The 23,161-nt window shown below is 39.9% G+C and overlaps 1 protein-coding gene across 4 annotated transcripts in view; it reads right to left on the minus strand.

Moving 5' to 3' along the window:
• Nucleotides 1-23,161, minus strand: part of zfyve16 (zinc finger, FYVE domain containing 16) — a 125,746-nt gene that overhangs the window by 27,205 nt on the left and 75,380 nt on the right. For all 4 annotated transcript variants that reach the window (XM_069936541.1, XM_069936530.1, XM_069936515.1 and 1 more), the window contains 5 exons: nt 21,975-22,100; nt 13,663-13,818; nt 13,079-13,303; nt 4,510-4,592; nt 2,518-2,622 (listed from right to left, as the gene is read on the minus strand). In XM_069936541.1, the coding sequence (XP_069792642.1) occupies nt 2,518-2,622; nt 4,510-4,592; nt 13,079-13,303; nt 13,663-13,818; nt 21,975-22,100 (695 nt within the window). The remainder of the gene's footprint in view (nt 1-2,517; nt 2,623-4,509; nt 4,593-13,078; nt 13,304-13,662; nt 13,819-21,974; nt 22,101-23,161) is intronic.

Raw genomic sequence — 23,161 nt, forward strand, 5'->3', positions numbered from 1 at the left:
TATTTATCCTTCATTTGTTCAAAGGATAATAATTTATTTCCCGAAAAGCAATTTTCTATTCTTTTGATCCCTTTTTTCTCCCATTCTCTAAAGGAAAGGTTATCTATTGTAAAAGGGATTAGCTGATTTTGCGTCAGTATTAGTTTTGGTAGTTTGTTTTATTCCTTTCTACATGAATCTTCTTCCAAATATTGATCAGATGATGTAATACTAGAGAATTCCTACGTTGTACCAATTTTTCATCCCATTTATATATGTTCAGGTATCTTCTCCCCTATTTTATCTAGTTCTAATCTAGTCCAATCTGGCTTTTCCCTTGTTTGATAAAAATCTGATAGGTATCTTAATTGTGTTGCTCCATAATAATTCTTAAAGTTTGGTAGATGTAAGCCTCCTTGTTTGTACCATTCTGTTATTTTATCTAGTGCTATCCTCGGTTTCCCCCCTTTCCATAAAAATTTCCTTATTATTTTCTTTAACTCCTTGAAGAATTTCTCTGTCAAGTGTATTGGCAATGCCTGAAATAGGTATTGTATCCTTGGGAAAATGTTCATTTTAATACAGTTTATCCTTCCTATTAGTGTTAGTGGTAAGTCTTTCCAATGCTCTAAGTCGTCCTGTAATTTTTTCATTAGTGGATAATAATTGAGTTTATATAGATGGCCGAGGTTTTTATTTATTTGTATACCTAGGTATCGCATTGCTTGCATTTGCCATCTGAATGGTGATTCTTTCTTAAATTTTGAGAAATCCACATTGCTTCACTTTTATTTGCGTTAATCTTATATCCTGACACTTCTCCATATTCCTTCAATTTCTTATGTAATTCTTTTATTGATATTTCTGGTTCCGTTAAGTATACTATAAAGTCATCTGTAAATAAACTGATTTTATATTCCTTGTCTTTTATTTTTATCCCTTTCATTTTATTTTCTGTTCTTATCAGTTCTGCTAGTGGTTCTATGGCTAACGCGAACAATAAGGGCGATAGTGGGCATCCCTGCCTTGTTGATCTAAGTTAAATTGTTTTGATATATATCCATTTACTGTCACTTTCGCTAATGGCCCCTTATATAATGCTTTAATCCAATTAATATATTTCTCTGGTAAGCTGAATTTTTGTAGTACTTTGAATAAATAATTCCATTCTACTCTGTCAAAGGCCTTCTCTGCGTCTAAAGCAACCGCTACTGTTGGAGCTTTATTTCTTTCTACTGCATGAATTAAGTTAATAAATTTACAAATATTGTCTGTTGTTCGTCTTTTTTTAATAAATCCAGTTTGGTCTAGATTTACTATTTTTGGTACATAGTCGGCTAATCTGTTTGCTAATAGTTTAGCTATTATCTTATAATCTGTGTTAAGTAAAGATATTGGTCTATATGACGCTGGTGCGAGTGGATCTTTCCCTGTCTTTGGTATTACTGTAATTATTGCTGTTTTGCATGAATCTGGTAAGCTTTGTGTTTTATCAATCTGGTTGATTACTTCCAGGAGGGGAGGAATTAATAAATCTTTAAATGTTTTATAGAATTCTATTGGGAATCCATCCTCTCCTGGTGTTTTATTATTCGGTATCTCTTGTATTTTTACTATTTCAAATGGTTCTGTTAATTTATTTTATTCCTCTGTTTGCAATTTCAGTAGTTCAATTTTAGTTAAAAATTCATCTATTTTGTCTTCTTTCCCTTCGTTTTCAGTTTGGTATAATTGTTCGCAGAATTCTCTGAAGTTTTCATTAATCTCCATTGGATTTATGTGATTTGTTTGTCTTTTTTCCTTGATGCCAATACCATTCTCTTAGTTTGTTCTGTCTTAAGCTGCCACGCTAGAATTTTGTGCGTTTTTTCTCCTAGTTCATAATATTTCTGTTTTGTCTTCATTATGTTCTTCTCCACCTTATATGTTTGTAATGTTTCATATTTTATTTTTTTTATCTGCCAATTCTTTTCTTTTAGTTGTGTCTTCCTTCATTGCTAATTCTTTTTCTATATTTGCTATTTCCCTTTCCAACTGCTCTGATTCCTGATTGTAGTCCTTCTTCATCTTGGTTACATAACTTATTATTTGCCCTCTGATGAACGCTTTCATTGCCCTCTGATGAACGCTTTCATTGTGTCCCATTTTGCCCTTTTGTCCTATACTTTCCTACTATGGAAAACAACTAGAATTGAAGGGCATCCATTTTGCCAGAGAGTGGTGAACCTCTAGAACTCGTTGCCACAAGTGGCTGAGGAGCCAGGTACATTGGGTGTATTTAAGGCAGAGATTGATAAGATATCTGAATAGTCAGGGTATCAAAGTTTTGGGGAGAAGGGAATCTCCTGTTCCCTGTGTTAGCCTCCAAAAGGTAAATGGCCAAGGTGGGTATGGAATCAGGGCAGGGTGGGGTACTGTTGGGGCTGGAGCAACAGGCAATTTCTGCCAGACTAAATCCAATTTTGTGTAATATTACATCTGTTTTATTACATGTCAATGAAAGAATCTTGAATCTGGTAATTAATTGATCTTACAAACCTCACTGTATCTTCTCTTAGGGATTTTAATTGTACTTTTCCCCATCTCCAGATGGAGCACTAATCCCTCAATTGCAGGCAAAGTATACTGATAATTTCGAAGATCCTACAAATAGAGGGAAAATTTTAAGAATGAATAGCAAAGTTTCAACAGGGAAATACTCAATATTACTTTTTAATCTTGAATACTTATTATCACAGCAACACAAAATTCTCTTGAAATTCAGCTGATTAATGGATACCTAGTCTGCAAATTGAAATAACAGAGTCATTTTTAAAAATTAAAATGATTTGGTTAAATATAGTATAATTAATTGTAAAAGCAAATTATGTATTAAATTCCCAAGGAAGAAAATCTGCCAACCCAACATGCAACTTGAGTTGCTTCGACATTCAATGTTACACAACTGTGCGCTGACTGATAAAGGAGTAGAACCAATCATCAATAGTCTAACTCAAAACAGGTTAACTCAGAAGTCAAGTTGGCAAAAACAAATCAAGCGACAATTTAACATACATTCATAAATGCACTCATCACCCAATATGCCAAATTCATCCATTTTTAAAACTTCAAAATGGAGAACACAGGCCCATCCTCTTATTTCAATCAAACAGAAACATGGAAGCGCAGCCAGCATCACTTGGCTCATTGTATCAAAACTGTCCCTCGACTAGAACAACTCATTGGTTTCACAGCAGACAGCTTTTTGTAGCCTTGCAAATTTTTCCTCTATTTATTTATCCAATTCCAAGGCCACAAGTGAACCTCTGCTCAACATAGAGAAAATGCTTTCCAGATTCTAGCCACACACTACATTAAAAACAGTCCTCATGCTACTCTTCTTCTATTCTCTGTGACCTTGGATGTGAATAGCCTGCTACTACCTATTCTGTCCTCAGTCTTCATTGTTTTGTATATTTCAAAAAACCTTCTCAATCTGCCATGGTAACTTGTGGGACACCAACTTATAAACCCATGGGTCACACATAAATTTACAAATTATCCAAGTCTACATTATTAACATAGATCATAAAAAGTAAAAGCTTTTGGGGAACAATTCTACTTCTTCTTGTCAGAGATACACTATATTTTCAGAATTGTCTGATCATGGACCGCTTTCAGAAGAGAATCCATGATTTTTTATTGCCTCTCATTCTTCCTATCAAAATACATCACCTCACATTTCCTTGCATTGAATTTCATATGTCATGACTGTCCATTCTTTGAATTGGTTTATATCCTGTTGCAATATATTACTACAGTACTCTCTTTGCAGTATACAATACTTAGGTCAACTGCATATTGACAAATTATGACTCATACTCCAAGTCATTAATAGATACCGTAAAGACATGGCACTAACACAGATAACTTAGAAAACACCAGCACTCACCGCAACCTCTGTTATTTAGCCAATGATGTCATGTGCATCAACTTTCTACCAATTTATTTAAACCTAACTTGTGCTCAATAAATCTGTTCTGGCCCTCCTCAATTTTCATTTTCCTCCAAATAATTATTAATCCTGTCTCAAATCAATGTTTCTAAAAGATTTTCCATCAGTATGGTTAAACTAGTTGGCCTATAACATTAGTCACTCCCCAGTCCACTGGTAGGACCCCACCATCCAATGAGCCAAATCAATACTCTGCGATTTCTACCAATATTTCTCATAAATTCTGAGGATGTTTCAGCTAATCCAAGTGACTTACATTATATTCAGTGAGCTTCCATGCCATCAACTTTTACATTGCACCTCTTATTTCTCTTCCTTTGTTGCAAAAATTCCAAACACGCAGCATCTAAATAAATTTTTACATGCTTTCTTTTATTTACTTGTATTAAATTTGTTTAATGCTGTAATCTGGGTTTATCAACATCAGAAGCAGGAATAAGCCTGCATTAGTTTAAAAATGTTTATGCATGAGACGTGAGTAGGATAGAAAGGTAGGTAAAAATGTGAGAAGTCAAATATAAACTACAAATACTTACTGCTAGCAAATTTAGAATGGTGTGACCAGTTTCTCCAAAGAGTGCTTTACGGAATCGAACACTAATTAAAGGACAAGGATAAACTGTAAATGAAAATACAAACCAATTAATACCAATTGAAAATTGAAAAAAAACCTAAAGGAGCCCTATTCCATTACTTGCAGGTATCAGAAATTAAAGCGAAGAAGTGCAAACAACAATCCTGTGACAACTTGAAAAAGATAACAATTGCTGTAAAGAGATAAAGTGAGACAGTGGAGACATTCCTTGGTATCTTTCTTTGGCTTGGCTTCGCGGACGAAGATTTATGGAGGGGGTAAAAAGTCCACGTCAGCTGCAGGCTCGTTTGTGGCTGACCAGTCCGATGCGGGACAGGCAGACACGATTGCAGCGGTTGCAAGGGAAAATTGGTTGGTTGGGGTTGGGTGTTGGGTTTTTCCTCCTTTGCCTTTTGTCAGTGAGGTGGGCTCTGCGGTCTTCTTCAAAGGAGGCTGCTGCCCGCCAAACTGTGAGGCGCCAAGATGCACGGTTTGAGGCGTTATCAGCCCACTGGCGGTGGTCAATGTGGCAGGCACCAAGAGATTTCTTTAGGCAGTCCTTGTACCTTTTCTTTGGTGCACCTCTGTCACGGTGGCCAGTGGAGAGCTCGCCATATAATACGATCTTGGGAAGGCGATGGTCCTCCATTCTGGAGACGTGACCCATCCAGCGCAGCTGGATCTTCAGCAGCGTGGACTCGATGCTGTCGACCTCTGCCATCTCGAGTACCTCGACGTTAGGGGTGTGAGCGCTCCAATGGATGTTGAGGATGGAGCGGAGACAACGCTGGTGGAAGCGTTCTAGGAGCCGTAGGTGGTGCCGGTAGAAGACCCATGAATCAGAGCCGAACAGGAGTGTGGGTATGACAACGGCTCTGTATACGCTTATCTTTGTGAGGTTTTTCAGTTGGTTGTTTTTCCAGACTCTTTTGTGTAGTCTTCCAAAGGCGCTATTTGCCTTGGCGAGTCTGTTGTCTATCTCATTGTCGATCCTTGCATCTGATGAAATGGTGCAGCCGAGATAGGTAAACTGGTTGACCGTTTTGAGTTTTGTGTGCCCGATGGAGATGTGGGGGGGCTGGTAGTCATGGTGGGGAGCTGGCTGATGGAGGACCTCAGTTTTCTTCAGGCTGACTTCCAGGCCAAACATTTTGGCAGTTTCCGCAAAGCAGGACGTCAAGCGCTGAAGAGCTGGCTCTGAATGGGCAACTAAAGCGGCATCATCTGCAAAGAGTAGTTCACGGACAAGTTTCTCTTGTGTCTTGGTGTGAGCTTGCAGGCGCCTCAGATTGAAGAGACTGCCATCCGTGCGGTACCGGATGTAAACAGCGTCTTCATTGTTGGGGTCTTTCATGGCTTGGTTCAGCATCATGCTGAAGAAGATTGAAAAGAGGGTTGGTGCGAGAACACAGCCTTGCTTCACGCCATTGTTAATGGAGAAGGGTTCAGAGAGCTCATTGCTGTATCTGACCCGACCTTGTTGGTTTTCGTGCAGTTGGATAATCATGTTGAGGAACTTTGGGGGACATCCGATGCGCTCTAGTATTTGCCAAAGCCCTTTCCTGCTCACGGTGTCGAAGGCTTTGGTGAGGTCAACAAAGGTGATGTAGAGTCCTTTGTTTTGTTCTCTGCACTTTTCTTGGAGCTGTCTGAGGGCAAAGACCATGTCAGTGGTTCCTCTGTTTGCGCGAAAGCCGCACTGTGATTCTGGGAGAATATTTCTTGGTAAAATTCTGGGAGACATTCCTTGGTAAAATACTACAAAAACCTCTCAACGTGACTTGTGATTTGACTTCCATTGTACTTGATGGTACTTTAAGACAATTATTAGTATCACATTTAATTATAAACATTAATTTTATCAACTACAATAAAAAAATGCAGATACTATATATCTTAAATAAAAATAGATAATACTGGAAACACAATTGGGATGGCAGCATATATGGAAAGAAAAATAAAGTTAACATTTTAAGTTTAGCAGGTTTAGATGATAACTTGGTATATTATCAATTGTTATTTAGAAGAGATTGAAATTTCTATTCCTGCAAAGCACCTGACTCTGATATACTGTTTAATAAAATCATCGAGCATAGCTGGAAAATTTCAGTACTTCACTGTTGGTTACAAGCCTGCTGAGTGGCATATTAGCAAATTCCTTCTGAATAAATGATTGGTACTTTAACAAACCATATACCAAAAACCTACAACATGGTTGGAAGTTTTCAGCAATTCCCAAAGCAGACTGCGAGCAGTATTGGGTGCTACAACTCAAAGGGATTAACTTTCCAGTGATATTGAACTTTTATTACTTTTATAGGTAGGCAATATTTTTAACAGAAATAAGATTTATTAGGTTTTGTTCAATCAATTTCCGGAAATTCAAGACAATTGGGAAAACCTTTCCACAAATGTGGCTTTCCCTTCACCACTATCAACTCAGCCCTCACCCGCATCTCCTCCATTTCTTCTTCATCTGCCCTGGCCCCCTCTGCCCCAGACGCATCAGAGTCCCCCTTGTCCTCATCTACCACCCCACCAGACTCTGCATCCAACACATTATCCTCTGAAATTTCCAGCACTTACAACAGGATCCCAATACCAGACACATCTTTTCCTCTCCTCCCCTCCCTTCCTTCCGGAGGGACCATTCCCTCCATGATTCCCTTGTGCACTCATCCCTCCCCACCAATCACCCCCCTCTCCCCCCAAACCGGCTCCTTCCCCTATGGCTGCAGGAGGTGCCACACCTGCACCCACACTTCCTCCCGCACCACAATCCACAGCCCCAAACAGGTCTTTCAAGTGAAGCAACACTTCACTTGTGTATCTGCAGGATTGATTTAGTGCCTCCAGTGCTCCCTTTGTGGTCTTATCTACAGTGGAGAGACTCGGCGCAGACTGGGAGATGGCTTCGCTGAGCACCTTTGCTCTGTCCACACCAGTGACAGAGACCTCCCAGTAGCCAACCATTTCAGTTCTGTGTCACATACTCTTACTTACATGTCTGTCCATGGCCTTATGTAACATCCCACCAAGACCACCCACATATTGGGAACAACATCTGATTTTCCATCTGTGCACTCTCCAGCCAGATGGCATTAATATCAACTTTTCCAGTTTCTGCTAACTTGCTCCTCTCTTCCCCCTCCCAGCTCTCCTCTCCAATCATCCCTCCTCCCCTCGCTTGCTGTTGTCCCCTCCCTCCCTTCTCTACCTATTATTCCTGCCTTTGCGACCACACCTCCCCACAGCCCCGTGTTGGATCCACACTGATCCCACTGCCTCACTCTCTCCCCACAGTGCTGTGTCAATTCCCACACTGATGCCACTGCCCTGCTCTCTCCCCCTACACCCCCGCGTCAGTCTCCACACTGATCCCACTGCCTCATTCTCCCCCCCCCCTCACATCCCTGCATCAGTCCCAATTAATCCCCAGAAGAGATACCAATGATTTAGAAACAAAAACTTTTGTTGCATCCATGTGCATAAGAGTCTTTTAATGTCCCTATGGTAGCAGCCTTCACCACCATCTGTGGCGATGCATTCCAGGCATCTATTTCTCTTATGTAAAAAAAGTTACCCCTGATCTCACCCAGCAGCCACAATCTTGTCCTTGTGTCAATCAAGTCTCTGTAACAGTCACAACATCGTAATTCCACGTATTGATCTATGCTCTAGGTTCATCTCCCTTTTTCCTTCTTGCATTGAAGTAAACACATTTCATTTCTTTCAAGTGACTACATTTATGCTCCCTCCACTGCCTGTTCTTCCTCACAACCTCATTACACATTGCATCAACCTTTCCAGACAGCCTGCGGCTCCGACGAGTTCTTTCATCTGTTGCTTTTCAAAACAACAATCCATTAGTGAAGTCCCTTGGTCACTTTCCAAAATTATTGCAAAGGCTCGGGGAGCCAGTCTGTCTGGCTTGAGCAGAGCCCCAGTATTTCAAATGAGATCCGTTTTGAAATGTTCGTTTGTGACCTACACTAAAAAATCTGCTACACTTTATCTCCCAAAATCATATCTATAAACAATACAAACACAACATAATCTGTCACATTATAAGCCAATTTTGTATCCATACCTCTAATTTTCCACTGACTTTCTGGATGACTCTCTCATGCAGCACCTTGTCAAAAGCCTTGCTAAAATCCATGTAGACCAAATCTACTGCCCTACCCTCATCAATTATTTTGTTACCTCCTGAAAAACCTCAATTAGACTTGTGAGACACGACCTTCCCTTCATAAAACCACGCTGACTATCCTTGAGGAGATTGTACTTCTCCAAATGCTCATAGATCCTATTCTTTAGAATCCTCTCCATTAGCTTACATAGCACTAATGCAAGACTCACCAGTCTATAATTCCCAGGGTTCTCCCTATTACCTTTTTTAACAAGGAGACTACATTTGCCATTCTCCAATCCTCTGGCACTTCCCCTGGTGCCAAAGAGGATTAAAAATCATAGCTACTGACCCAGCTATCTCTTCTCTCACTTCTAACAGCAGCCTGAGGAATATCACATCTGGTCCCAGAGACTTATCAATCTTGATTTTTTTTTTTAATTTTATTTTTCAATTTTTACAAAACAAATATAGTATCATATCTGAAAAAACAATTCTTTTTAAAGTATTTACACTTTCTTTTAGTATAATTCACTTCTCAGACACACTGTCAGCTTACTTACAATTTTTTTTCCTCCCAAAACTTTGAAAATTAAACAACTAAACCAATTAAAGTGACAAACAGAAAGATGATAAAACAAAAAGAAGCAATTCAGTCTACTGCTAGTCTTTCTAATCTTAATTCCATTCTTTGAGGTGCTTCATTGCTGTCGGCTTTATGTATTTTGATAGCATTTTAAAACCATGGGTTTTTGTTGTAGCTGCATACCTAAGTGCTCTAGATAAGGTTGCCATATTTTGCCAAAAGTATCGTACTTATTTCTTAAATTATGTTATTTTCTCCACGGGCACACAGTTGTATCTGTATCTCCATGGTCTATTGCATGATGAGTGGGGGCGGGGGGGGGGGGGTGCGGACTTCCAGGTGATATCAATCTTGATGTTTTTAAGAAAATCTAATATTTCTGCTTCCTTAATCTCCACATTGTCCAGCACACAGGCCTGTTCAATTTTGACCTCACCATGATCAAGGTCCTTTTCTCTTATGAATACTGATGTAAAGTATTCATTTAGGACCTCCTCAACCTCCTCCGCTTCCAGGCGCATATTGCCTCCCTTATCCTTGAGCTGCCCCACTTTCATTCTCGTCATCCTTCTGTTCTTCACATACATAAAGAACATACTGGGGTTCTCCTTAATTCTACATTCCAAGGCCTTCTCATGCCCACTTTGAACTCTCCCGAGTCCTTTCTAAAGCTCCTTCCTGGCTACCATTATACACATTCATTACCCACATTCCTAAATTATCCCTTCCATCCTTTATTTTCTGCCAATCACAAGTTTGTACTTGTGTGTTCAATTTGCTTGATCCCTTCTGTGATTCTTTTTCAGGAATAGAGTGCTCAAGCACCCCTATTATCTCAAATGATTTCAATAAATTTGTACTGTGCCCAAAGCTGTAATACCTTTGGCAGTCCAAATTGTTAACAATAATCCATGAATTAGTGAATAAACTTTTTTTTAAATTACATCATCGATGATTTGATTTTTATCCATTTAACCATACAGCTTAACACTGCAATTTTTAATGCAACATCACCAAATCACTGATCTGTTACTTTTCTAGAGTTATTTTACTTAATTTATTATGTTATGTCCTTTCACTCATTTCATGATCTTTTTTTAAGTTTTCCAGATCAGGTTTTACATTGCTTTGCCCTAAATATCTTGGGATAGTTTGTTAACAAAAGGTCCTAATTCAAACATCTTTGAATCTCAGTGCAGTTTGGCCTTATGTACATATTACAGTTGCTCTGTTTGTTACAGTTTCTTGCTCTAAATTAGTGGTTTTCAAACTTTTTCTTTCCACTCACATATTATCTTAAGTCGTCCCTATGCTATAGGTCCAAGCCACCCACCTGAGACAACTGTACACCCAGTTGAGAAAATTCAGCTTAACTATTAATCCCGAAAAGTGCCAATTCAGCCAGGACACTATTGATTTCCTGGGATACAGAATAAACAAACACAGGGCAAACCCCTTCCCGAAAAGGAGGTACAGGAGTTCACTGGTATGATAAACTTTTACCACAGATTCATACCAGCAGTAGCCCACATCATGCACCCCCTCTTTACGCCAATGATGGGCAAGTCAAACGTCAATGAGTCTTCGAGGGCATCCCAAAACGCTAAAGGCACACTGGCCAACACCACCCTCCTGGTACACCCCAGACCAGAGGCGCCTACAGCTCTGACAGTCAACACCACCAGCACAGCGGTAGAAGGCGTACTGGAACAGCTCATTGAAGGCCAGTGGCAACCTTTGGCTTTCTTCAGCAGACACCTCCGTCCACAGAGCTCAAAAACAGCACCTTTGATCGAGAGCTATTGGCGCTGTACCTGGTGGTCAGACACTTTAGTTACTTTTTGAGAGGTCGGCAATTTAAGATCTACACTGATCACAAGCCGTCGACCTTCACCTTCCATAAGGTATTGGACTCGTGGTCGGCCCGGCGGCAGAGACACTTGTGCTACATATCAGAATTTACCATGGATATACATCACATTGGGGGGAGGCGGGGAAAGCACTGAGGTAGCCGATGCTCTGTCACACCCCGCGATCAGGTTGGTCCACACCCTGTCCCAGGGGATTGACTATGTGGCCCTCGCCAAGGCGCAGCCGCAGGACCCTGAGATCCCCACATATAAGGCAGCAGTCTCCCATCACAGAGTGAAAGATGTCCCAGTTGGCCCAGGTAACCTGACACTTCTGTGTGATGTTTTCACCAGCAGTCCTCACTCCATCATCCCGGCCACATGGAGGTGCCAGGTTTATGACGCCATAAATAACCTGGCACATCCGGCCATACGAGCCACCGTCAAGATGTCTGGCATGGCCTCTGGAAGCAGATCAGCCAGTGGGCCAAGACCTGCATTCACTGCCAGTCCTCAAAAGTGCAGACTCACACGAAGGTGCCCACACAGACTTTTGAACCAGCGTGGCACAGGTTCAGCCATATACATATCGATATAGTGGGGCTGTTACCAGTTTCTCGTGAGGCTTAACCTACTTAACATGGTTGACCACTTCACAAGATGGCCTGAGGCGGTCCTGCTGGCTGAGCCCTGAAACCTGCGCCAAGGCACTCAACATTGATGTCCAGGTTCGGGGTCCCAGAGCACCTAACCTCAGACAGGGGGGCACAATTTACTTCTGGGCTCTGAGCAGCACTGGCTAACTTCTTGGGGTCACAGCTGCACCACACCATGGCATATCACCCTCAGGCCAATGGGTTGGTGGAGGGGTTTCACATGCACCTAAAGGCAGCCTCGATGGCCTGGCTTAAGGGTCTCATTTTACTGGGTGGTCAAACGGCCTTGAGTCCAGCTGGGGATTTGCCCCGCGCCAAAGGAAGACATCAACGTCTCGGCAACGGAGATGGCCTACAGCGCATCTTTAATCATACCGGGGGAGTTTCTTTCCCCTGACAAATGACCAGAAGACCCCATGGCCATCCTTGAAAAATTGCGGCAAAAATTGGGGTCCCTGGCCCCGCAAAAGCCCCTACCACACAGCCAGCCCAAACATAAAGACTTGCCAATATGTGTTTGTGTGAAGGGGCACACGCCGCTCTTCCTACAGTGATGGCCACTACAGGGTCATCAGGGACAATGGCTCCACTTTCGTCCACATCGTCAGCGGTAAGGAGAAGACCTTTACTGCCAACCACCTGAAGCCGGTATATCTAGACTGTAACCAGCTGGTCTCCACGCCTCCCCTGCAACACAGGGGCAGACCGCCTAAGTCACTTCTGGTGGGGGGGTCATGTAGTGGCCTGCACATGGAGACTGAATGGCTAATGAATGCGGCGACCGTGCAAACCTGGGGTGACACTGACCATTGTCCCAGGTGACCTTCTGCACAGCGGGAAGACAGCGAGCTGTGGCGGGAACGCCAGCCAATCCCAGGCCGGCGCTCCGATGACGTGGTGCCCTGATGTCAGTGCCTGGGGCCCATATAAACACAACAGCCAGAGTAATAAACCAGTGTTGACTTCAAGGCTTTGATGTGCGTGCCATTCTTCTCCATGCTCACATTGCGCGAATGCTACAATATATTGAATAATTGAGGCAAACTTATGCCGGTTTTGCTAATCTTTAATCGTCCATCCAGATTAAGTTCTCTTCATTACTCAAAAAGTGCCTCAGTATTCTATTTTCTCAAACCATCCAATTAAAATTCAATATGTTCTTCTACCTAACCTGAATCATAGAGAAATAAAGAGATGATGCACACTAATGGATTCAACTAAAGAAATAATGTATCAGTGTTACATCAAATAGATCCAAGGCATTTCAGAATTGTGTTAATATAATTATCAAACAAGTAAAAACTCACCATTGTACTCTTTTCCCAATCGCAGCATGAGTCGAATGGGAAACACCTTGGCCCAAGGTATTTCCAGCTTGTGAATGAGAATTCCAAACAAAAATGGGCTACTTGGAATTAGTAGATCTGCTAGCATCTGAAAAGTAGGCATAACAAACAGGAAGCCACCATGATCTTTGCTACCTAGAAAACTTTCGGTGAAGGAAAATATTCCTAAATTTCCAATGGTTTTTCCTGTTTCAAGAAAGAGAAGAATTAGTAAGATTTATTTTCAAGGGTTCAAAGTTTAGCAACATTCAAGGCTCCAATTTTGAAACTAAGATTAGAGCTATTTGTGTGAAATATAATTTTTTTTAATTTTTAAGCTCCAAGTTCATGCATACAACATCTTTTAATTCAGATCATTGGCAAGAGATATATTTTCCTCCAAACTGACTTTAAATATAATTTATAGTAATATTTTAACCAAGATACTACAAGCAATAAATTTTCAAGTTTAGACCCGTTAAAATAAAAACTTTTAAGATCAAAGTATATTGTATTTGAGGAATTTTAATTTTGATTATTTGTATAATGGAGTCTTGAAGCCATACCTTTAGATGCATCCTGATATAGTGTTATATAAAAGTTAAGGATGTCTTTGGGAATTACATTTTCTTCAGAAGAACACAACAACAAAATCACAACTTCTGCCTGGCCTACGCCATGTAATCCATTAGATACAAAGCACCAGCATTTATTCGCAGCATCTAGGTATGTGAAAGGAAAAGATGAAACAAATTGACGAATTTAATCCTAATTTAAGTTTTGATTAATTTTTCAAAATATAAATTTAACAGTATTAATCATTTGAAAAATAATTTGTATTGAAACTCTACCAGCTATAATATTTTTCAGAATTACCAAATAGACTACTGGAAAGAAGCAAGGATAAAAAGGCAATTGGTGTCTGAAAAACTTCATGCGACAAGCAAGCAGCTGGGGATTAATGCTTGTATTGTGAGTGGAAGACCTGATGCCAGACAAAGATGAAACTTGAAAATTTGATAACTCAGGCTTAATGTAGAAATCATTTTGCAAATAATATCTGCCTGTATCTGAACAATATCAAGAATAGGTCAGATGGAAATAAAAGTAATCATTACAATTCAATTTGGTGAAGAGAGCAAAGAATGCAAAAGAATATATCCCAAGTGGTAAAGTGTGAAGTACTTGTATAAAGGAATAGAGGGAGCTTGAAGTACATAGAGTTTTAAAGGTGGCATGAATGAAAATGAAGATGGTTTAAAAAAAAGCATATGGAATATTTAACTTCAATGGGTGCATTACATGAGGGAGAGGTTCACAAGATTGAAGACAATGGCAAATTTATAAACATATTCTGTGTTTTCAATTTATTTTCAGTTGTAAGGAAAGATTAGATGCACTGGGATCATTTACTTTATGGCTGAGAAGATGAAGTTGTCAATGAACTGGCCTGGTAGGAGGAAAATAATAAATAGAATTCAAGAAGATTTACAAGGATGTTGCCTGGCTTACAGCATCTAGATTACAGCGAAAGATTAAGGAGACAGGGACTTTATTCATTGGAATGTAGATGGCTGAGAGGGGATTTGATAGAGGTATTTAAAATTATGAGGGGAATAGATAGAGTAGACGTAAATAGACTCTTTCCCCTGAGGGCAGGGGAGGTTGGAACAAGAGGGCATAAGTTAAGGGTAAAGGAGCAAAACTTTAGGTGAAATATTAAAGGATGCTTTTTCACTCAGAGAGTGGTGGCAGAATGGAATGATCTTCCAAAAGAGATCATTGCGGCAGGGTCCCTTCTGTCATTTAAGATAAGGTTGTTTTGTGTACATGGATGTGAGGGGTTGGAGGGTTATGGGCGGAGAGCAGGAGGGGGAAACTAGTGGAGTTGTTCAAGTGAATCGGCGTGGACTTGAAGGGCCGACATGGCGTATTTCCACGCCATAAACAGTTATATGGTTATATGGTTAATATGGTTAAATATAGAGTTGCATAGTCTAAAGACTCAACCTAAGCTTAACATGACCTGACTATCTATGCCAGATTGAAGTCAGGTTGGGTATAAATAAAGGAATAAATCTTCAAACTCTGATTGGGTTAGGTTGAGTCAGGTGTTAACTTTATATACAATGTGGAGAGAACAAAGAAAGGGATACATTTAAAAAACAATGGTATGTGTTCTCAAATATGAGGGGTGGGGAAGAGGAATGGGAGATGTGGGGGAAGACTTGAACTCTGTGTCTCTAGGTTTCTGACAGAAGGATAAAGTGGGAAATTTATGCTGGTTTCGCCTGCAACGCCCACATCCCATTTTTTAAAATGGCTGACCAACATTATATGGAAGGAGAGGTTTAGGGTTTAATAAGGGGAACACGGATGGCATATTAACTTTCGTTCTTCAAAGGATATGATGCAAACAACTTTCCTTTCTCTACAATTTCATAGCATTACAACAACACAATAGACAATTTGGCCCACTGTGCCTAAGGCAGGAAGAAAAAAGAAAAATATTATCATCGTATCTTCTTTGTTCATTTCATTTCGTGAATGTTCTCATTGGTGAATCAATAATACCCTCCATTGTCAACATCATGACAGAAAATATTAATCCAAGGAATATGTAACAATTGTTGATCCATTGATCAAGGGAACAATGGTGAACGAATTAAGCAGAAAATGATAGAGGTCAGTAAAATTAACTTCAAGTGAGAATACTAAGAAGAAGGAAGATATAAATTTGGGGTTTCTATGCTGCAGTCCATAAATGCCAGTAAACATATTTGCCTCATTATTCAGACTATTGAGGAAGAAGCACAGAGAGTTGTTGTGGATTACTTAAAAGAGATTCAAACTAGAAAATTATAAAGATAGATTATGCGAATAGTGCAAAGATTAAAAAAAAACACCTGGCAACATCTGTAACCTGAGAAGCACAATTAACATTTTATGCTAATTTTCCATTTTTCAGGAGTGGTCACTGAATTGAAACTCTGAAATCTGATCTCCTGGCTATAATTCTACTCCTGGCATACAAGCAGAAACTGAAGACTGCAGCATCGATGGTGAAAGTATGGTTGAAGGAGGATGAGGTGCACCTTCAGGACTGCTTTGAATGAATGAACTGGATCATAGTCAAGGACTCATCCTAAGACCTGAATGAATATGCAAGAGTTGTCACAGACTTCATCAAGACTTGCATGGATGAATGTATGCCCATGCACACAAACCAGGAGTTCCTCAACCAGAAGCTGTGATTAAATCAAGAGATTTGCAACCTGCTGAAAGTGAGATGGAAGGCATTTAATGCAGGTGATCCAGATCTCCACAGGAAGTCTGGATACAACTTGTGGAAGGCTATCTCAGCAGCAAAAGAGGCAGTTCCAAGGGAAGCTAGAGTCAGAGTCAGATGGCAGGGATTGCAGGCCATTACATCCTACGAGGCGAGGCCGAACACCATAAATGGCTGTGCTGCTTCACTCCCCGATGAGCTGAACACCTTTTATGGTCACTATGAGAAGGACTCAACAGTGCCAACGAGAATCCCTGCGCAAGCTGACGACCTGTGATATCTGTCTCTGAGGTCAACATCAGAATATCATTAAGGGTGGTGAACCCTCATAGGGTGTCAGGCCCTGATGGCGTATCTGGCAGGGTATTGAAAATCTGCGCCAACCAATTAATCAGAGTGTACACGGACATTTTCAACCCCTCATTGCTGTAGACGGAGGTTCCCACCTGCTTCAAAAGGGCATTAATCATCCCAGTACCCAAGAGAAGAGTGAGCTGCTTCAATGACTATCAATCAGTATCACACACACCTACTGTGAGGAAAAGTTTTAAGAGGTTGGCCATGGCCAGAATTAACATGTATTTAAGTAAAGATCTAGACCCACTGCAATTTCCCTACTGCCACAATCATTCTACAGCAGAGGCAATATTACTCAGTTTCACTCAGTTCTCGATCACATAGACACATACATCCCACTACATTGATTATAGCTCAGCCTTCAACACCATCATTCCCTCAGTGGTGGTCAACAAGTTCCAAAACGTGGGCATCTGCAGCCCCCACTGCAGCTGGATCCTTAACTTTCTTATCAAAAGGTCAGTACAAATTAGAAACAGTGTCTCCTCCTCATTGATGATCAAAGCGTGCTTAACCCACTGCTCTATTCACTCTACATCGATGACTGTGCAACCAGGCACAATTCCAACACTATCTACAAATTTGCTGATGACACCACGGTCGTCGGCAGAATCACAGACAACAATGCGAAAGGTACGCAAGGGAGATAGATCAACTAGTTATGTAGCATCACAACAACAATCTTACACTCAATGTCAGAAAAACCAAAGATATGATTGTGGGCCAGAAGGAAATCAGGAGAACATGAACCAGTCCTCATCGAGGGCTCGATAGTAGAGAGGGTCAAAAAACTTAAAAATTCCTTGGTGTCAACATCTGAGAATCTGTTCTGGGGCCTACATATCGATGCAGTCACGATGAAGGCTCACCAACAGCTGTATTTCATGAGGAGTTTGAAGATATTTGGTATGTGTCCAAAGATTTCTGAAAGTGTCTACAGGTGTACTGAAGAGAGCATTCTGATTCATCGTATCATGGTCTGGATGGACGTAACAATGCACAAGAAAAAAACTTCAGAGAGTTGTTAACTCAGCCAGCAACATCACGAGCACCAGTCTTCACTCCATTGAGGACATCTACAAGAGGTGGTGTCTTAAGAAAGCAGCCTCTATCCTCACCATCTAGACCATGCCCTCTTCATACTGCTACCATCAGGAAGGAAGGTACAGGAGCCTGAAGACAAGAACCCAACAGCACAAGGTCAGCTTCATCCCCTCTGCCATTAGATTTCTCAATGGTAATGACCCACAGACACTACCTCACTTTCTCTTATATTTTACATTATTTACATATTTTGAAATATAATTTATAGAAATATTTGCAATGTAATGCTGCCACAATAGAATAAATTTTGTGACATGTTCATGACAATAAATTCTGATTCTGATGAACTGAACAATTATAATGTTATACGGATATTTGTGTCCAATATAGAGTTCACTCATAACAAACAATTAAACTTTTAATTTGAAACTGACCAGCAACTGTACTGGCCATCTGAATTGGGTTGCTTGAAAGAGTTGGATATCCAGATGTAAAAACACAATGCTGGAGAAACACAGCAGGTCAAACAAATAAAGACACATAAGCAATGTTTTGGGCTTGAGGCCTTCATCAGGGTATGAACAAAATGTGGGAAGGCACCCGAATAAAAATGGTGAGGGGCAGGTAAGGAAAGGCAAGGGGAGGAGCACAATCCCACAGGCAGGAGGTAATAGGTGGATAAGGGAGGGAGGGCACACAAGCAAAAATGGAGAAGAGGATGGCTCTGTGAATGGAAAGGGAAGGGGGTGAAGAGCTGAAGGAAAGAAGACAAGAGGTATGGGAAAGAGAGAGAGAGAACAGGAATTAGGCTAGCAAAAACTAGAGAAGTTGCTGTGGATGTCATCACCTTGGAGAGTACACAGGTGGAAAATTAGGTGATGTTCCTCCAATTTATGGGTGGTCTGGGTTTGACAGTACGAGGTCATGGACAGACATGTCAGTGCGTAGTGGAGAATTGAACAGGTTGCTACTGGGAGATTTTTGTCACTGATGTAGACAGAGCGAAGGAATCTTGCTTTGCGGTAAAGGTACAAGATAATTAAAACAATACCATCTATGTGAAATAATTGTTTAGATTGGATTGACATAATGCATAGAAATAATGGTGGCACTGCTGGAGATGCTGTAACGGTAGCACCACTGCTGGTACGAACCCGGGAGACTAAGAAGCAGGGACACAGCCTTGCTCCCTAAGGTTCTGGATAATTAAAACAATACCATCTATATGAAATAATTTTTTAGATTGGATTGACATAATGCATAGAAATAATGGTCGCACTGCTGGAGATGCTGTAACCGTAGCACCACTGCTGGTACGAACCCGGGAGACTGAGAAGCAGAGATACAGCCTTGCTCCCTAAGGTTCTATCACCTGGTTCTGATGCCGACGACTGTGTAGGCTTTAAATGGCCTGTGAAAGAAGCCTTTTTTTTTAAATATATAAAACTGGAACATTCAGTACAAGGAAATAAGATATCAACAGTGGCTGTTGCTTTATAAGCAGAGAAAGCCTTTGACAGGGTAAAATGCAATTATTTATTCAAAGTATTACAGAGGTTCAACCTACCAGAGAAATAGATTAATTGGATTAAAGCATTATATAAGGGACCATTGGCGAAGGTGACAGTAAATGGATATATATCAAACCAATTTAAATTAAGTAGGTCAACTAGGCAGGGATGCGCACTATCTCCCTCACTGTTCGCTTTAGCAATAGAACCATTGGCAGAACTGATAAGAATAGAAAATAAAATAAAAGGGATAAAAATAAAAGAGAAGGAATATAAAATCAGTTTATTTGCAGATGGCATCATAATATACTTAACAGAACCAGAAATATCAATAAAAGAATTACATAAGAAAATGAAGGAATATGGAGAAATATCGGGGTACAAGATCAATGCAAATAAAAGTGAAGCGATGCCAATGAATAATGCGGATTACACAGAGTTTAAAAAAGAATCACCATTTAAATGGCAATCACAAGCAATCTAATATCTAGGTATTGGATTAGATAATAAGTTAGGCCACCTATACAAATTAAATTATCAGCCATTAATGAATAAATTACAGGATTACTGATAAGAAAGGTAAATTGCATTAAAATGAATATCTTCCCAAGGATAAAATACCTATTTCAATCATTACCAATTTTCTTAACGGAGAAATTCTGAACTAAAGAGAATAATAAAAAAATTCTTATGGAAAGGTGGGGGAAACCAAGGATAGCACTAGATAAATTAACAGAATGGTACAAACAAGGTGGTTTGCAGCTACCAAACTTTAAAAATTATTATAGAGCAACACAATTAAGATATCTATCAGATTTTTATCAAACAAGGGAAAAACCAGATTGGACCAAGACAGAGCTAGGTAAAATAGGGGAGAATGTACCAGAACATATACTTTATCAGTGGGACGAAAAACTGGTGCAATATAGTTCACCAGTACTGCACCATTTACTCAACATAGTTCACCAGTACTGCACCATTTACTCAACATATGGAAGAAGATTCACGTCGAAAGGAAAAAAAACAAATTACCAACTACCAAAATTATTATTGACACAAAATCAACTAATCCCTTTCACAATAGATAACCTTTCCTTTAGAGAATGGGAAAGAAAAGTAATTAAAATAATAGAAAATTGTTTTTTGGGAAATAATTTATTATCATTTGAACAAATGAAGTACAAATATGGAATAACTCATGGTACAATGTTTGCATACCACCAACTGAAAACCTACTTCAAGGACAAATTGGTAAGCATATTGAGATTACCAGAAGGAAGCAGCTTTGAATATCTGATTACAGACACAATGATAATTAAAAGATTTATAACAAACATGTACATCAAGCTGCAAGAGAAAGAAAATGATGAAATAAGCTACAAGCCCAAACAAAAGTGGGACAAAGATTTAAACAAAGATAAAAAATGAAATATGAGAAAAGTTATGCTTCGGATCTAAGAGAAATATAATAAATACGAGATTTTGCATGATAAAATATAATTGGTTACACAGGCTATATATCACGCCCCAAAAGTTAAATAAATGGGATCCAACATTATCAGATATATGTTTTCGCTGTAAGAAGGAAACGGGAACAACAGTACATGCAATTTGGGCATGGTAGAAAGTGAAAAAGTTTTGGGAAGATCTCAATCAAGTATTAAATAAAATCACAAAAAGCAACATATCAAAAAAATCCAGGGATCTTTCTTCTAAGTAAGATAAGAAGTAAAGAATTAGACCTCGAACTGGATGAAGCGCAAAAAAGATTTATTATGATAGCCTTAGCGAAAGCAAAAAAATGTACAATGTCAACTTGGAGATCAGAAGAGAGCCTGAGAGTACAGCAATGGTACATAGAAACGAATAAATGTATTCCATTGGAAAAAATAACATAAAATTTAAAAAATCAAGTCACATTATTTGAACAAATTTGGGAACCATACACGGAACACAACAGAGAGGGCCTACCACGGACCTCCATCCCCTAAAATGATAGAATGAGAAGACGACGAAATGAACTAATCCATGTGTAAAACAATTTTCTTGTTTATTTTGATTGTGTGATGACATTGTTTAATGGTTTTATTGTATTGTTTATGTTGAATGTTTAATGGGTTTGGAGGGGGGTGGGAAGGAGGGAGGGAAGGTAGGGGGGAAAAAGGTATATTCAAGAGGGATATGTTTGTGTGCATTTTGATTAATATGGTTCATAGTGTCAAAAAAAAATTAAAAAAAAAAGAGGGTGCTGAGGGGAATGGGGGCTCCTGAAAGGCCTCAGGTGCCAAAGGCTTCCTGATCATATTGAAGGTTTAGATGTGGAACACAGGTTTGCTAATGAGTTGAACTGGAGACTGTGTGGCTACAGAGGTTGCATGAGTGCTGGAGATGAATCTACTAACACACTGTTTTGAAGGGACTTTCTTTTCCTTATCTTTCTCCTATTGTTAGAGGGTGCCAGGCAATGCTCATAATGAATTTTTGCCTTACAACAGACATAAGTTGAAGTATATCATGCATATTACATTTTTATTATGTGACAATAAAAACAAACGCTACAGATCCACATTCTTGGATAACTGCAGAAGGCAATAACATCAGGAATAAAAACATTAACAAATTTCAATCTCAGTGTAAGAAGAGATACATTTCTTAGTTAATTAGTGGATCTACTCACAATTCACAAGTTTCACATCAATTAAAAGATTGGCATTCAGCACAAAGGTCAATAAATTTGCTTCTCCATCTTGTAGCAGCAACATTGCCTGGTTCTGAGTTGGATGCTCCTCCACCATGACTTGATCTTCACCATATACAAAAAGAGAATAAAGCAAAAAGTGAATGTGAATAGTGAAGGCATTTTGCCTTTACAGAATAACCAACTTCATAATCATCACCTTTAATAAAAACAGAAAAAGAGGGGTGGACAATGCCTTCACATTTCAACCATGGTACTAAATCAAGAAAACATAAAGGCAATATTGAATTATATATAATAGTGAATTAAGCCATTAATTATAAGCTATAAGCACACAAGATTAGTAAATACAGCATCCTGGAAGCATCATTGTTGTCAGAATCATTGTTGTTGGACTGGATTCCAAGTAAGAATCAGGACCCTACCCCCTTCCTAGCATCCTCTTAGACAATGTACAATCTCTGGAGAATAAAACTAAAGACCCAAGGGCAAGATTGCTGTACCAGAGGGACACGAGGATTTGCTGTGTGCTTCACAGAGACACAGCCTGCCCTTATCTCTCTGAACTTGGGCCTTTATCTGAAAGGTTTTCTTTACATCACATAGACTAAGTGACATCCTTGGGTAAAGGAAAAGGAAACAGTGTCAACTTCATGGTTAATTCTTCATGGTGCTCAGAGATTCTGTCCCAAGCCTGTTTCCCTCATTTGGAACTGAACTCCTGACCCTTCTACCTCCTGAAAGAATTCAACTCCATTGTCCTGACTGTAATTTACATCCTTCCACAAGCAGACGATAAGCTAGCACTGGATGATCTACATGCCATGATCAACAAACATCATACAGCACATCCTGATGCCTTCTCTATCATCACTGAGGACTTCAACTCAGCCAGCTTAAAGAAGGTACTCCCAAACTTCCACCAACACAAATCCTGCAACACCAGGGGATCGAACACTTTCGACAGCAGCTATACCAGCATCAAGGCCCGCCAACCACTCCATTCCATATTTGCACTTTGGAAAATTGGACCACCTGGCTGTGCTTCTCCTTCCTGCACACAGAGAGAAGCTGAAGAGCAAGGGACTAGCAGTGACGACTCTATAGAGGTGGTTGGGAGAAGCAGAAGAGTAGTTTCATGACTGACTGGAGTCAGTGGACTGGGC

Source organism: Narcine bancroftii, chromosome 1, assembly GCF_036971445.1.
Source record: "Narcine bancroftii isolate sNarBan1 chromosome 1, sNarBan1.hap1, whole genome shotgun sequence".
NCBI lineage: Eukaryota > Metazoa > Chordata > Chondrichthyes > Torpediniformes > Narcinidae > Narcine > Narcine bancroftii.